Raw genomic sequence first — 18,021 nt, 5'->3', positions numbered from 1 at the left:
AATGCTATTGACATACCTTGTATATTCTTAATTTCTTTTTTAGTAGAACAGCAGAGAACACTGATGGCTAGTAGGAGAGCCTACATCTGTGAACTAACAATGCTTACAAAATTACTCATTGTAATACTGATCACTTGGTGTAATTACCATGACACAAACAATTTTTAAAACAATTCAGAAACCGGAAAGGGCAGTAACAACATTGTATAGCTTCTTTTAAACATCTAAACTTGTCTGTCTTCCCTTAACCTGAATTCCAAAGAAAGTTTGTAATTAAAAACTGTTTAAAACACTTTCTTACTCTGTTTATTCTACCATCAGCAAAACAGCCTCTGCTGGCTATCTCCTTTGATAGAGATCATGAATCTTGTCTTTGTTCTACACTGCCAGCAGTACAATTTACATAAAAGACAATTCAGGACAGAGGAGGACATAACGCTGAACAACTTTTTATCTTTAAACAGGAGTTAAGTAAAAAAACCCACCCCACCTCAATAGCAAAATGGCCTGTAACATGTTTAATTGGTTACAATTACAGATAGTGGTGTGCAGTAAATGTAAAATGCCATCCCCTAAGGGGCCACAACATGATGCAGCTTGCCCCTAGTCTTCCCGCGCCCTGCCAACGACATCAGCCCTTGGGCAAAGTTAATCTCTTCCTGATAGCCTTTGCTTTCTGCCCCTCCCATGCTTCCTTTTCTATTCTGAATGCTCTCCCAGGTACTTTGGCAAGCCTCAGCCTTCCTTCCCAGGACTTCCACACATTCCAGAGCTGGTTAGCACAATCACAGAGTTCAACCATTAACCCGAAGCAAAAAGTAACCAAATGCAAACCTCCCTGCAAATCCCCCTTCCATTGTTTGGCTACCACCTTTTCTGGACAGGTCTTTATCCCATATATTGAATGTGCTAAAAGACTTCAGAAGGAAAAGACTTTTAAGGCAACAAGACAGGACGATTTTATCACATGAAACAGTCTTGCATGGAAGAGGTAACATTTATGAAGGATTATCAAAGCGGAAAGAAAAATTGACATCAAACAAGCATTTAGGCACCTAACTCCTGTCAAACAAATGTAGTGTTTTGTGACCAACATAGACTGTGCGCAGTTGCTGTAAGCTTGACTACATGAATCAATCGAGGCCTCCGAAGAACTCACTGCCACCCTGGAAACAATGAATTTTAGCAAGGTTAGACATGACAGGCCTTTTGGACTGTAGGCCAGAAGCAGCAAAATACGATCATCAGAAAGAACGATTAGTTACTGGTGAAAACTTTGATATACCTAGAAAAACCCAATGCACCCCACTTTCTCTGCCGAGTCCAAGTATCCAGGCACAGCTACAAATGCCAATACTCATCTTTCGAAAGTACAGCTACGTTTTCCATCACTGAAGACAGAACAACTGTCTTGTGGGAAAAACACTGCCAGTACTGCGATGGTTCTTATTGATACTAACTGTCCATAGTGTGTATCAAAGGATTTTCCTTCAGCTACTTCCTTCAGGAGAGGTAAAGCAAGAAACTATTGCTCAGGTGTGTCACAACCGCAGAACTATCTGCTTATTCAATTAAGTTATGGAAGTAAAAAACAGCATGGAAAAGTTATTTGTCTTGGGGGTAACATGCAAAGTGTGACATGAGGGCCAGAGCTCATCTTATACATCCACTGTAAGGGCAAGGATTCTGTCAGCCATTGTGCTTGTACTTACAATTTGATGCAAGTATTAGACCAAAAAGTAAGTCATGTCCTATGATTCATTTGGTACACCAAGATAAAACTCATTCTAACTTGCTGAACGCTATCTATCTTCACCAGTTAAATTAAATCCATTTGTTACTCAGATACCTAAAACCAGGAAATCGTTTGCATAAATAGCAGTAGCATTATGGATGAAGGGCAAGACAAAACCAAATGTGAAAGCTGAGTGTTCTTACTAAATCCACCCTGACTGGCCAAATTTTGAACAGAAGCTTTCCAGTATGTTTTAAGAAACACAAAGAATTCAAAACAATATACATGCCTGTGGGTTTTAGCTTTATCATCATAGCCTGAAATCACACTTTTACAAAATGAATTAAGCATTCTACATGCAATTTTATTTTGGTATAAACATTTGCACGAAATGTGAATATGAATCAGATGCATGTTAGTGAATATATTGTCTGCAGATTACTTAAGAAAGTAATTTCTGGAAAAGTAAAATCAGAAAAATAATTACACAAGCTATCCATTATCAGGCAAAGGAAGAACCAGGAGGAAGTATCCTTGATCCAAGTATCATGTCATTAACATATATATAAATGTGTTTAAATAGCCATTTGAACTACTAGGAGACTGCACTAAATACTATCATTTTCTGTACGCTGTAAATTATTTTCAGTATTCTAAATTCAAAACAGCTAGATGTTATTTTCTTAGCTTTGTTTAAAAAATAAAAAATCTTTTACTCTTGTACTCATGAGAATTAGTATTCATTGTATTTACTTCATCCAGAGCTGAAACTTCAGATGTCTTATTTTTTATTTTGATTGAGAAACATGCAAACTGCATGCACAATTAGCCAATAGCCATTTCCAGTGAAATTTTACTCTCTATTCTGAATGGTGGGAAATATCAGGTAACAATGCTTATATTTTAAATGCAAATACTGGGCAACAATACTATATAGCTATTTTTTTCAATGACAAAATTAATCAAATCTGTAATAATCCTAGCTAGCCAGAGAACCATGCCAAACTAACTACAAGTGTCACAGGAATGGTTTGCACTGAACATCTTTTCATACATTGATAAACAATTTAAAAGTGTGGCATAACTGTTTCCTCAAGAATTAGTCAACAACTTTGCATTTCCATTTTATAGGCAATTAAAAACCATAAGTGGTAATAATAACAACAGTGCAAGTGTTGAAGTGTTCTTCTTGCAGTTCATGATTTCTTTTAAAGCTTTTTTGTTTAAAATCCAGAGTATATAATTTACTCCGCTGCAATTTTTCAACAGCCCAAAAAACACAGCTTCATCAGCCTAAGTACCATACTTGACTCTAAGAAGGAAAAAGGCAAAAGTTTCTGCATCAGCAACGGTACCAAGGGGAGCCTGGCTGTACTGTGGTGGGAAAAAATAATCTAGGCCTACTTCCTTAAGAAACGCTGCAGAACAAAATCAGTGCAAATTTTTGCTGCTGTGAGAGGATCTTAATTTTGCTCAACTAAAGAAAAAGTCAGTATGTATTTTTACTCTTTGAAGAGCAAAAGAGAACAGAAAGAGAAATCCAGAGTATTAGAATGAAGTATTTGCAGAGATATTGCTATGCAACTTAAACATCGTGTAACAGCCTGTCCAGTTCCATATGATGCTTACAGCCACACAGATCTTTTAAATTTAAAGTAATTTAAGGTTTAGCTCAAAAAAACCCCCCTCCTAATGAAAGAAAGGAGAATTTAAAATTTGGAGAAAAGAGCGAGTTCTGCAATACTGAGGGAAACTCATAAGACATGCATTACACACAATGAAAAGTTTCTGCCTGCCACAGTCATTTCATTTTACGACATTCAATTTGACTGTGATGCATTATGCACTTGCAGCCACAAATTTTAACGCAATACATTCACAGTGCCACAACTTATGTCAATGCAATTCACAGGCATTTTTTGTTTTGGGTGAATGTCTCACCAAAAGAAGTTTAGCTTTGTGCACTCGTCAGAAGTCACTAGGTGGGTCAGTCCATACATAAGAAATGCAGTTAACAGGAAGAGCAACCACAACCACCTGTACTACATGGACACAGATTCAAGCTGTGACACAGAAACCCAAAGACAGCGCTAGAGAAAAATATTATTATTTTCATTTTTGTTGCATAACATGAATAACAACAGAATTAAGCTCAGGTACTTCAGAAACGAAGGAAGGGCTTGGTTTGCAGTTAAAGTCTTTAAACTTCCATGAGGTAGAATATTATCAAGTATCTTCTTTCCCGGAATATATTAAGCAGGACAAATCCAATTTGGTTTTTAACGCCATTGAAAATTCTTTTGATAGTAGTTCATGAAGGGACACTCTGTCATGAGAATATACCCAGTTCCGTCCAGTCCAGTCGTAGCGCTTAGGCCCACTAGAAAACAAAACATACACTGTACAAGTACAGATTATTCCTAGGGAGCTGCTGGAAGCCTGTATTTATAATGTACCCCAGAGAGTGCCCATGAGAAGGAACAGACAGTGTGGAGAGGGCCTGGTGGGCAGTCTGGGAAAGTAGAGCAGAAAAGAAAGGCCAGATCACCAGGAAGTGCTGAGCCATCCAACAGATACATCTAAAAGGTGACAAGATACATCAGTCACTCCCAGCAGACCAAACTCCTTCCCTTCTTGCTTTTGGCACTGATTTCCCCAGTTTCTTCCCTTACCCTTCTCCCCTCATCCATACAATCTTCCAAGGGATATTACAAGGGATATTTCTATAATGCTGAATTAATGCTGTTGGTTAGTTCTTGCAGCAGTCACATGCAAATATTCTAAGCACAGCAGAACACAGATCACCATTCTCACTTTCTTTTTAGATGCAACAAAAGAATTTACCAGCTGAAAGCAAATACATTGGTATGTGAGCGGTTTACATTTAAAAAGCTGTTCTCCTCTGTGCTATCATACGGTTGTTGGCTTGATTTTTTCAGGACTACATTAAGTACCAAGAAAGATACTTGAACACAAGGGTTCCATTCCAGACATTTCTATCCACCCAATTCTCCACATCTGAAACAGGAGAATGACTGAAAGGCACTCACTACTGTTAAGGTCAGCTAGAGAAACTAAGCAAAGAGAAAGGAATGAAATAGTCGCCTGGGATAAACAGACGAACCATGAGTCTTATCCTTGAACCTGCAGGACAAAATGCCTTGGAACTCACACAATCCACACACAAGGCCTGCTAGAAAACAGACTGTCCTATATATACACAAGAACAATCTGCAGGTTCTCTACAAACTTAAACACTAACCTGTACCTTGAATACCCTGAAATACTTGCAATATTCACATGCAGAACTTCCAACCACTAACCAAACCATGAGAAGTCACAAACACAAATACAAATCGAAGTCACTTCCACTGAAATCTCACTCGCCCTATGTGAACTGGTAACTATTTGGAATCAAGATTATGCACTCCAGTTACTTTACCATGCATTTCTCACTTCTCTGTCTTTGCAGCACAAGCATCTGTTTATACTTCCCTGCACTTAGAGAAAGACAGAATGCAATGCAGTCATTCATGAAAATCAGGCCAAGTCTGACCATTTAATTCATGACAAAGAAATGTGTAAATTATTTGAACTGGTTTTAAATGTTACATAGTAAATATCAGTGATACAGTTAGCATATGAAATACCTCTATACCCCTGTATCTCCAAAATGCTGTACAAATGTGATTTTTTTTCATTTAAATTAAAAATTTAAGCAAGGATCTTGTGAATTCTCTAAAATGCCTACAAAGTTAAATATAGACTAATACATGTCTCATGGAAAGTATGCATACATTTTTAAACACCGAGAAGAATTAAAGTATCACATTAAGGCATTATTAAGAGATGCTGTGCAAGGCTGAAAAGTCTTTTCAGTCAAAAGAGCTACATGAAATTACTGCAACCACACTGCTGGCAGCCTGCAGCCACCTTCACCCCCTTTTTTTAAATTGTCATCTAAGGGAAGCTTTACAAATACAAGCTTAAGTTCACGCCTATGTATAGATGCATGATAGCAAACAACGTCAAAACAATTCCAAGAAAATGTCTTGTATCTTAATAATTTGTCTCCCTTGAGATATGTTACTGAAGACAAGATCCTCCATTTACTGTACAAATTTCCCAAATGTAACATCCAATACAAGTGATTGCTGGCAGTAACATTTGCTTACTTCACCTTCTAGTATATTGCACTTAAGATGTCACTCCTGATCATATAACATTTGTTGGGAGCTGCTATTCAGCAGTTAGGAAGTAAGTGAACACAACGCATCATACTTCAGGAAATACCACTGTTTACCATAATATCAGTTAAAGAAGCATAAAATTTAATGTTTGCAAGTGAATAATTTTCATCACAGATACGAAAAATACTGTCAGAGAATTTTCAAGTTTATCTCTTTCCTTGAGTATTTTTATTCACTACTGGAGCAATCAAAAAAAAAAAAAAGTTTAACATTTTTTCATATATTCCATATTCTGAGGCATGTAGTCTTGACTCAACTAGAGTTGGCTCCAACCGAATAGGAATTCTCTGAATTTTCATTTTCATAAATAGATGAAAAATTTGTTTCGGTGATACGAAAATCTTATAGTCATCTTAAGCAGAATCAAGGTTTGGAAATTGTAGCAAAATATATGGAATGAATAAATTGCGACACACAGCCTGCATCTGTCTAAATAAAAAAGTTTGTTAGCTTGCTAGGCCTGTGGCTAGCTTAGCAAGTCATGAACCTGTTAAGTAAAATATTTAAATAATAAAAGGATTCTGTGACAGGAGAAGAGTTAGTAGGAAAAAAATGGCTAACCTACTATGCTGCGCAGCTGCCACTACATAACCACACCAAAGCAAAGTTACAATTTTCTTCAGGTAAATTTTAATCTATTAAAATTATTTCTTAAAATCTTGAATTCCATTGTGCTTATTTTTATTCCCCCAACGCAAACCCTACTACATAATTCTACTACTGCAAAACCATTCCCGGTTTTGCAATCAGTACATTCTGAACAACATTCAAGAAGTACGCCTGCACGGTTACTGGGAGCGCTCATACTTTCCAGCTATCTGGTTACTTCACCAGTATCACTGACCAGCTCCCTCCGTTCTTTCCACAGGGTAGTGGCAGAGAACATAAATTTTTTGGGGAGGCAGCTACAACATTTTCCCACTACTGCAACCAACCAGAAAACCTGGAATGGATCAAACCAGTGTTAAGAGAAGGCAGAGGGAACAGCTAGCCAGGACTCCCATAAAGTGCAGATGCTTGACAAAAACAACCAGTGAGAAATCACATGAACACATAAAGCAGGAAATCCCACAAGCTTAAAAAGGAAAGGAGCCACCCTGCTTAAATACAAAGAGATTTCGATTGTAATATCATCATCACCTTTCCTTCTTTAACAAAAGCTTTGTTGTTCGGGGGTTTTTTTTATGATGGCTGTTTATTTTTCCTATGAGTAGGCTATATTCCTGTAGACAGTAGGCTTGGACCAGATTAGGGTACGAAAACACTGTATTACACATTTCCTGGATTCATTTAGGTATGTCAGTATACTGCACCGTGCCTCAAACCTCTATAACAAATTCTTATCAAACATTTAGTTTGTATCATGTTTCGAGAATATACAGAGTAAACAGGTTACTTATGAAAAGGATATCACATAGTCCACGCCGTGCTACAAAAAAGGGGGAATACACTTCCACCCAGTGTGCAGACATTACATAATTAACTTATACAGAACTTACCTAGTGGGTGAGGACAGCCAAATCTGCCGGTTTGGTGTTTGCTTATTGATTACATACGTTCCCATGTCTCCACCTAATTTAACTGTTAGAACTCCACTCTTAAAAAAAAGAAAATAAGTGAGAAATTAAAATTTTGCATCCCGTTACTTGACAAGAATTACATCATCTGCAGTAGATAAACAGAAACTTGCGTATCTGTATCACATGCCACACTATTTCTCAAACACTAAAAGCTTGGAAGAATGATTATCAGGCATCAAAAACTTGAATATCTAGGGCAACCCGCATATCTTGGAGCCTGATCTAGACTTTAAACCTTCTGGTCAGTGTTTTTTTTAGTGGGTTTGCACCATCCACAATGGCACTACTTAAACAATACTCCTGACCTTCGACTTGTCATCTTGAAAGGACTGCTAGTTCATTTTGCAACGATTAAAACATCATCCAATAACAACTTCTCTATTCAGGAACAATGCAGAACTGGTGTGGTTCAAAGTAAAGAGGTTTCATATGGCGTTGCTAGATTCCTGAGCCATGAAATTTTACCTAACTGTTCTTAAGTGACTGTAACACTTCTCAGTGAATAAACACAATTCCTTCTCCAATAATTCTGATTAAATGCCTATATCCTGAATCATCCCTCAAGAAAGTTCCACTTCTGAACTCCATGAGGTCTGGTTTGTTTTAGCTGCCAGCTTTAGACCATTGTCCTAGTGAGCATTCATTTGCCCTTCCTTACATTTATTACTGACAACATGATTCACGTTTCTTTTGACATCTTCACAAGTGCATTTGGAAAGCATACATAAATCTGACAAAAATATTTCTGTTCTAATTTTAAAAGAACACCACCACTTGGACCAGAGTTAACCTACAGATGATCCAAATTATGCTAATTAAAAAGGGTATCTCTACAGAATGCAGCCTGATGATTCAGGTAATAGGTTAGTCATATTTCACCTACAGTTTCTCAACTACTTCATGTCCTATAGCACGATAAAGCTTCTTTAAGTGAATCATACTTTTCATGTTTTAGGCAGGAGTCACTACTAGAGCTACTATCATTGCTAGGGCTATTTGCTGTGTATAACCACTTATTGTGGGGAAAAAAATGAGATTCTTTTCCCTACAAACTCACTCATACTAGATTCTGACATATATCAAGGATCATCAAGCATGAAATAATACTCTCAAGGTCTTATCTTGTTACCTTAGTTTCCAAGCTGTTTCTGTTCTTGGTAAGGGTTTATAACTGTGATCAATAAAAATAAAAGACTCTCCTGTTTAATATTGCTATCAGGTGGTCCTGCTGCTTACGTTAACTGAACATTGGTTTAGTGCAAAGAAGCTACTGCCCTGGTTGGCAGAATTCAAACCTGCCTATACCTGAGCAGTCTTAGATCTGTAGAGACACAGCAGAATAAGAGCAGGTTGGGGGATTAGGCCTGAACAGTGGTATAGATGTTCCACTATTCTTCTATGTACTGTTTAGTGCCATATTAAGTATTCAGCATGACATTAAACTATGCTACAGAAACACTATGAAAATAGGTTTCCAAAGAGTTAACAAAAAGATTATACTATTGCTTACATTGTGTGTCAGCTTCTGGAGAGTACTGTTGCTATGTCACTGCAAATTAAATAAATTCTAACTTCTAATACTGTGTTTAAAACATTTTCCCATACGTTTTGCAATACTAGAAAACACAATTTGAGTTTTTAAGAACTTAAACTGCAAGATATTTTTACCACATTTTAAAGAATATTACTGTATGTGCTTTGGATGCACTGAATGAGTGTTTGTTAGCTCCTGGTAATAAGAATATTCGTAGAAAGAGATTTTTTCGTTCGGACACGAAGATAAAAGTGCACAGGCGTAACAGACCTTTATCACGTTCGCCACCTTGTGGCTTACTATAGCACTAGCTTTGTTTGTTTGGAATTAAAACTTGGGACTGTTTAACCTTGCACTCTTAACAGAAATGACAACATATTCTTTCATCGTCACACAGTCTATGCAACAAAGGAGTACCGGTAAAAATTAAGATGGATTAAAAATAGTTTCTTTTGAGTCCCACAATGAGTCAGTCTTAAACACAATCCACTCTACAGTGGCTGGAGACAACATTGAGACATAATATGACTCATTACCTTCGTGTAACGAAGAGTCTGAGAATATTACGAGATAAATCATAACCTTTTTGCTAATTTTTGTCCCAAATTCTTTAAATCAGGCTAATTGGTGCTGATACACTAAAACATAGTGAACAGTAAAATGGTTAAACAGTTCTTCGCTTTTCACCAGAAAAGCAATAAGCTGTAACATTAACTACATAATTAATTAAAGCAACAAACGGTATTTTCTAAGATCAACAACAGAATCCTACTAACAATATGTTATTTCTATCCCACTTACATGAAATAAAGAATGAACATTATGAAGACAAAGTTACAAAGGAGCAAGTCCAAAAACTATGGGGTTTTGGTGTAGTCTTTTTTTTCCACAGCACCTCCTCTTGTGCTCCTTTATTATCTATATATTATGTCTTTCTCTACACACTGAACATTTTAAATCCTCAAGTCATACGATAGCATGTGTTACTTTTTACCAGAATAGTTGCTCCAGTCAGTATAAACAGGCATATTTTAACAATAAAGCTGTAAAAACTCGTATTTTAAGTGTTGGCACTAAGCTGAACAATTTAAAATTCCCCTTCAAAGACAAAAAATAAATACAATAATTATAGTAGTAACAGAATGTTTAAAACATACCCCTAAAGAGACATCATAGTCTTCCGGGGTAAAAGGCTTATCTGTTAGGTCCTCAAAGAAATCCGCCAAGGAGTCCAGTGTTTCTTCAGCCAGTTTTTCGTAAGTGGTCTCATCTAAAGAGCTACAAATGAGACATACAAGCCCATAATCTGGAGGAAAAATATGGAACACAGTATTTTTCCTATAATAAAAACATCCAGAGACCTTAGAAGAAACAGTAACCATGAAATGATCATATACAACAAGGAGTTGTTTTTATTAAGGTTAACGTACGTAGCAATCCACCTTATAAATGGAGGTGGAATTTTGAAATTTTGGTAGCAGAGATTTGTACACCAATGCATGCAGCACAGGGAATAAACAGGAAGAATTAAGAGATCTGTGTGCAGTCGCAGGGCCAGGATCTCCCTGCAGCTACAGAGACATGGTGGGATAGCTCGCATGACTGGAATGCTGTCATGGACAGCTACGTACTTTTTAGGAAAGACAGACCAGCAAGGAGAGGTGGTGGAGTTGCTCTCTATGTGAGGGAGAGACTGGAATGTATTCAGCTTTCCCTAGGGGTGGACGCAGAACGAGTCAAGAGCTTATGGGTAAAGATCAAGGACAGGTCAACATGGGGGACACTGTTGTGGGTGTTTGCTAGAGGCCACCTGATCAGGAGTTTGGTGAGGCTCCTATAAACAACTGGAGGAAGCCTCAAGATCACAGGCCCTCATTCTCATGGGGGACAACAACCACTCCAGTATCTGCTGGAAAGACAATTAGGCACACACAGCCCAGGAGGTTCCTGCAGAACACCAATGATAATTTTTTGATGCAGGTGGTGGACGAGCCAACAAGCTGAGGTGAGCTGCTGGACCTTGTACTAACAAAGAAGGATTGGCTGGCAATGACCATGAGATGGTGAAGTTCAGGATCCTGCGTGGAGGAAGAAGGGCAACAAGTAGCATTGCAGCCCTGAACTTCAGAAGAGCTAACTTCGGTGCCTTCAAGGACCTATTCGGAGGAATCTCACAGGTTAGGGAGGGAGGTCCTAACCCTCCTCTAGAAGGTAGGGAGGCCCAAGACAGCAGGCTAATATTCAAGCGTCTCTTCCTCCAAGCTCAAGATAGATGCATCCCTACGAGTAAGAAATCAAGCAAAGCTGGCAGGAGACCTGCACGGATCAGCAAGGAGATTCTGGCAAATCTCAAGGAGTCTGGCAAAAACAGAAGAAGGAAGTTTACGGGATGTGGAAAAAGGCACAGGCCACTTGGGAGGAATATAGGAACGCTGTCAGAACATGCAGGGATGTGACAAGGAAGGCTAAGGTCCATTTGGAATTAAATCTGGCAAGAGAGGTCAAGGACAACAAGAAGGGCTTCTTCAAGTACATCAGCAGGAAAAGGATGACTAGGGAAAATGTGGGCCCTCTACTGAATGAGGTGGCTGCCCTGGTGATGAAGGACACTGAGAAGGTGGAGTTACTGAATGCCTTCTTTGCTTCAGCCTTTACTGCCAAGGCCGATCCTCTGGTTTCCCAGACCTGGAGGCAAGAGAGAAAATCTGGAGAAAGGAGGACTTTCCCTTGGTTGAGGAGAATTGCGTTAGAGATCACTATAGCAAACCTGACACCCACAAATCCATGGGCCCTGATGGGATGCATTCCCGAGCGCTGAGGCAGCTGGCAGATGTTATTGCCAAGCCAGTCTCCATCACTGAAAGGTCATGGAGAACAGGAGGGGTGCCCGAGGACTGGAGGAAAGCCAGTGTCGCTCCAGTCTTCAAAAAGGGCAAGAAGGAGGACGCAGGACACTGGTGGCCAGTCAGCCTCACCTCCATCCCTGGGAAGGTGATGGAACAGCTCATGCTGGAGGTCATCTTGAAGCACAGAGAGAAAAAGAAGGCTATTCAGGAGTGGTCAGCATGGATTGACCAAGGGGAAATCACGCCTGAGCAACCTGATAGCCTTCTGTGCTGGAACGCCTGGCCGGGTGGATGAGGGGAGAGCAGTGGGTGTTGTCTGCCCTGCCCTCAGCAAGGCTCTTGCCCCTGTCTCCCACAGCCGCCCCAGGTGAGCGCAGGCCGGGTGGGCTGGGCGCGTGGGCAGGGAGGTGGGCTGAGACCTGGCTGATGGCAGAGCCCAGAGGGCTGTGACCAGCGGCGCAGCCCAGCTGGGGGCCCGCAGCCAGCGCTGTGCCCCGGGGCTCAGCACCGGGTCCCGTCCTGCTCAGCCCACCCCCCAGCGCCCTGGGTGAAGGGGCAGAGCGTGCCCGCAGCGAGTTTGCTGGTGGTACAGCGCTGGGAGGGCGGCTGATACCCCGGGGGCTGCGCTGCCGTTCGGCGGGGCCCGGGCAGGCTGGGCAGTGGGGCAGGGGGGGCGTCATGAAGCTCAGCAAAGGCAGGGGTAGGGTCCTGCGCCGGGGGGGAGCGACCCCACGCACCAGCACGGGCTGGGGCTGACCTGCTGGCAGGCAGCTCTGCGGGGAAGGGCCTGGGAGGCCTGGAGGACACCGAGCGGCCCGTGGGCCAGCAGTGTGCCCTGGTGGGCAAGAAGGCCGCTGCCAGCGCGGGCTGCATCAGGAGGAGCGTGGCCAGCGGGTGCGGGGGGTGTCCTGCCCCTCTGCTCTGCCCTGCTGAGGCCGCACCTGGAGTGCTGTGCCCAGCGCTGGGCTCCCCAGTTCAGGAGAGACAGGGAGCTACTGAAGAGGGGCCAGCGGGGGGCTGCCAAGGGGGTGGGGGGGCTGGAGCATCTCCCTCATGAGGGAAGGCCGAGAGAGATGGGCCGGTGCAGCCTGGAGAAGGCTGAGAGGGGATCTCATCGTGCATACAGGTATCTTCAGGCCGAGTGTCAGGGGGACGGGGCCAGGCTCTTTTCCTGGTGCCCAGTGACAGGACAAGGGGCAGCGGGCACAAACTGCAACACAGGAATTTCCATGTGAACGTGAGGAAGAACTTCACCTCGAGGGTGACAGAGCCCTGGGACAGGCTGCCCAGAGAGGCTGTGCAGTCTCCTTCTCTGGAGATGTTCAAAACCCACCTGGACACCATCCTGTGCAACCTGCTGTAGGTGAACCTGCTTTAGCCGGGGGTTGGACTAGGTGATCTTCTGAGGTCCCCTCCAACCCTGACCATTCTGCAATTCTATGATTTTAACTGAGAAGTACGTACTTCTTTCCTTAGGTACACTGATCCCTGCTTACTAAGAGGACAGAGTAAGATTTCAGAATAAGGCTTTTTCATAAAAGGACTTTGGGAAAGAATCACTTAGTTTTGAACTCTACTAAAAGACACAAGCACCTCCTGGTTAGAAGCATACGTCATTTGACTCTGAGAAACTTGCTGCAGCTATAAGTGATTTATAAACATCAATACCACATGCCATGTCTGCACACAGCATTCAACTTCTCAATTGGAATTACCAATGCAGCCCAGTAATTAGATGTTATTTAAAGTCTGCTTTTGAACAAATACATACAATTACCTTCTTCTTCAGAGTGTCTCAAAGCACCCTTGTAGCCACTACCTAACGCTTACAGCACCTGTGAGACTGCTTCTGTTATCCTCCTTAAATAAGTAGAAAAATGTAGTGGGAACAAAGTCTAGATCAGTTTAATTAACCAAATTTAATTAAATCACACAAGTCTTTCCATTCATATCAATGTCAACTTTTAACTGAGTGTTTAGGTGGGTACCTCTAGCAACAGACAATTCAGTGAAATCACTCCAGTTTTTACTAATGGGTATGGCAATACAAGTTACTATGAACTACGGTGACTCAGTATCTTTTATTGGATAATAAAGGACATAACATTTTCTACAAGTTTCTTGCTAGCCAGTTACTGAAACACACACAATTCCACTTATGTGAGCGACACCACAGAAACACCTAGGGATATGGAGAATGGAAATCCTTGGGATTAGGCAAGATTCATCTACTGGCTCAGGGTGCAGTTCGGGTACTTAACAGTAAGAGCCATTTTTGACATCTGCACAATCCTTCATTGGGCCTCCAGCTGCAGCAACAGAAGGGAAGAAATCTCTGACAGGTACTGTGTCACATCCTTTCAGCACAAGAAGAAATTTCATGCACCCTGACATATATGAAATGGTGCTAGACACCTATGTTTAGATACATGAATTATTTCCTAAGTGACTTCCCAAAGTCACCCCAAATACTTGGCGCTAAAACTGTACTTTTCCTTTATAACGTCATATCAATGTTAATTAGTTTCAGTCTTACCATGTCTAGAAATTATTTTAAAATGCAGAGACAATATTTTTTTGTGTGAATATCTCAAAATACAATTTACCTTGTGTCATTCAGAGTTCCTGTATTTCTTAAATTTGCGAACTGAACAGTCTTGCTCTTCATCTCTGAAGCATATCGTAACTGCTGTTGAAACTAAGTGTAAATAAAATGGAATTAAAAGTTTAAACACTAAGAATTATAAATTACCTATTTGTCATATAAATTAAGTAGATCCTTGAAGACTTTCCCACCCCCTCCAAGTAAAATAGTCATATTCTATATCACAGAGCTAATATGGAAAGAATTACACAGCTTTAGTCCTTGGATGATTGAGGCAATTAGAATATTCTTGTCGTCCGATACAGTTATCTTCTGATAATGAAAAAAAATATCTATCAAATAGCGAGGTAGAGAAGAGAACTGTTTTCTTTTCCGTTGCTTTACCCCAGAACTACTGAGCAACTTCAGACAACTGGTTAGGCCAAGATTTTGACAAGTATCCACTACTCAGACACTTCATGATCCACAACTTGTGTCCCTCTGTTAGAAGCCATGAATATATTCAACTAAAATAAACAGAAGACCTGAATCCTCCCAGCTTACAAAAGAGCTAACATCACACTTGACATTCCACATCTCTTCTGTAAAACAAGCTGTTTAATTTCTAACGTCTGGTTAAAAAAAAAAACCAACAACTTTAAAAAACAAATCAAAATTACAGAAAAGCTGTGTCAACACATTGGCAATTCAAGACAAGGGAGTGGAATGGGCAACCCCTTTGAGGAGAAGCAAGACATCAGCATGGATAAAGATTAAGCTGTTCCCCTAGTCTAACACTCTAGCAGAAGCACTTATGCTATCAACCAAGAAAGATAGCTTGCCTCCCATTTTCTTCTTAACCTGGGCTATGAAGGCATATATTTTTGGATGAATGGTAAGACAGCATTCCTGACTGCTTTTTGTGTACTTGCACAACGTTTTGAAAATTGAGATGAAAAGCAAGTGCCACTTGAAAAGAAACTATGACAGCCCCTGTTCAAGCACACACAAGAGCAAAACACAAAAATACCTCTCTCCATATGGTTTAACATCTGTCCTCAGGCATTACAGATGAACTGGTCTGTCAATCCAAAGCCATGAGACAGACGTAAAGGACAGAGAACAGCAAACTCCTTGTACTATCAGTGACACAGGCTGACAAAATACATGCTGACACCTATGCGGTTTTGACTGTACACTTTAGCATTTCTTTAATACGCACATAGGATGAAAAGCTAAGTGACAGCAAATACATCTGGGTTCTGGCCAGAGTGAGATGATGTAGCTGTTGGCGTGCCCATACTCAGGCTGTGACCTGCGGCTGTCAACACGGCACTAGCACACACTTGGTGTCACCCCGCCAGGTACCAAACCCCGCGCTGAGGGCGGCCTGCACGCACCTGCTGCGGCTGGGAAAGGGCAGCAACCCAGCACAAAGCTCTGGAGCACTGCAAGGCCTGGCCCCCCCGCCGGGCAGCCCCCGCTGCCGCCGTTCCTGCAGGGCAGCACGGCTGCACTTGCGGGGCTGGGAACCCGCGAGCCCCAGCCCTTCGCGCCCCGTGCTTCCCACCGGCGCGGGCAGCTGCCGCCGGGGCGCGGCTCAGCCCTCACCCCGCGCCGGGCCCGGCCCCCTCAGCGCCGCCCGCCTCAGCGCCGCCCGCCCGGAGGCGGCAGGAGAGCCGAGCAGCCGTACCCCCGCCACAGGGGCACCCGGCCGGCTGCGCGGCCGCGGGTGGCGGGGCCGGGCTGGGGGCCCGCGGGCGGCAGAGGAGCTCCCCGCCCCCCAGGGCCCGCCCGCCGCGACCCCGGCCCGAGGCCGCCCCGCCCGCCCGCGGACGGCAGCGGCGCGACCGGCCCGCCTCCTCCCTCCCGGCGGCACAGGCCGCACCGCCCGCCCGCCTCACGCTGCTCACCGTCCGGCCGCGCCCGCCGACGGCTGCCCCGGCCAGCGGGGCGTCCCCGGGGCCTCCGCTCCGCCGCCACGCCGCCGCCGCCCGCCGCGCCGCGCTCACTGCGCCAGCCGCCCCCGGCCTCCACATGCCGCCGCCGCTCGCTACGGAAGCGGGCGGGGAGGAGCCAGCCCGCCGCGGCGGCGGCGAACGAGAGGCGGCGCCCCGCTACCGCCCTCCGCCGGCGCCGCGGGGAGCAGCGCCGGGCCGGGGCGCCGCGGCGCCGGTCTCGGCCCGCCCCCGGTGCGAAGGAGCCTGTGGCTGCGGGGGCAGTGCCGGCGCCGCGGCGGGAGGCAGGGCCCCGAGCGGCGGGGCTCCGTGCCCTTCCCGGCCGCAGGCGGGGCTCACCAGCGGGCCGCGGCCTCCGGGCCTGGGCGCGTCAGGGAGCTGGCGAGCTGCTCCTGCGGGCTGCCGGGGAGGGGAGTGGCGTGTGTCCCGCCGCCCCGGGCCCTGCTGCTTCGGCCCGGGTACAGCCCGGCCGGATTATGTGTGGGGAAGAACAGAAAAACACATCCAGAACTTTGGCAACATCCTGATACAGGAGCTGTACATCACTCTTCTCGCCCCAAATCCCAGCCCTTGAGAATCGATTCATGCTGCACAATTTAACTTTGCAAACGGATGCCCTGGCCAAGCCGCTCCAGTCGGGATGGAAAAGCTCCGTTTCCAGTTGCGGCCGTTCCAAAGATGGCTTTACAGAATCGGCTGGCACTAGATTTACTTTTGCTACATGAACATGGACTTTGCAGTTTCCTAGATCTTAAAAATAATGGTGGTTGCATATAAATTGCTAACATTACGGACAATTAGATAAACAACTAGATCAAATTAACCAAACAGCCAAAACAAGCTGTGATTTAAGAAACACTATGGAAAGTGGCTGGTTAAACAAAGTTCTCCACAATTAGCTTTTTCTTTGATTGGGTGGTTACAAAGTTTATTGCAAAATCTCATCATGCTTATGTTGTTAATTGTAGTATTTTGCATTATGCTTGGATGTATGAAAACCTTAATAACACAGTCTCTGTCCCAACAGTCACAACGCATAATGATGGGATTAGAAAGAAAGGATATGTAAAGACATTGAAATAAAAGAAAGAAAGAATAAGACTAATGGGATAGATCAGAAAATATATATGTAAGTCTCAAAGGGGAGAACTAATGACAAATGGCCAAAAGAGGAAGGTGAAATAACCCAAGGGACTGATAAGGCTAACAGAATATAGTCAGAACACAGACATACTGACCCTGAAGAGTCTAACAGAATGCGGGTACCGTGACACTGAGGAGTCAACATTGTGGAACTAGGATAGGAAAAACATTTGCTGACCCTCTAATTACTGAGACAAAAAAAGCAACTATCCTCATTATATTATAATGACAGAAATAACTTCCCTTGAAGCAGAAACTTTAAAAAGGTACACACACCCTCAACCTCTGGAGCATCCATATCGTATATAATACAGAGTTACAGCCAATCTTATTTTACAATGACTAAGACCTCTGTGTGTCAAACTGTACATAAACCTCCTAGAAGCAAAGG

At 43.1% G+C, this 18,021-nt stretch overlaps 1 protein-coding gene across 1 annotated transcript; it reads right to left on the bottom strand.

The window, feature by feature from the left end:
* Window positions 1-3,826: 3,826 nt before the first annotated feature.
* FXN (frataxin) lies at window positions 3,827-16,606 on the bottom strand. Its single transcript, XM_037372605.1, has 5 exons — window positions 16,443-16,606; window positions 14,552-14,643; window positions 10,257-10,377; window positions 7,485-7,582; window positions 3,827-4,115 (listed from the first exon to the last, which is right to left on the bottom strand). The coding sequence occupies exons 1-5, from the start codon at window positions 16,566-16,568 to the stop codon at window positions 3,962-3,964; spliced, it is 591 nt and encodes a 196-aa protein (XP_037228502.1). The 5' UTR covers window positions 16,569-16,606; the 3' UTR covers window positions 3,827-3,961.
* Window positions 16,607-18,021: the final 1,415 nt, after the last annotated feature.

This window comes from Falco rusticolus, chromosome Z (assembly GCF_015220075.1).
Source record: "Falco rusticolus isolate bFalRus1 chromosome Z, bFalRus1.pri, whole genome shotgun sequence".
NCBI lineage: Eukaryota > Metazoa > Chordata > Aves > Falconiformes > Falconidae > Falco > Falco rusticolus.
This window is presented reverse-complemented; position numbering and strand designations above follow the sequence as displayed.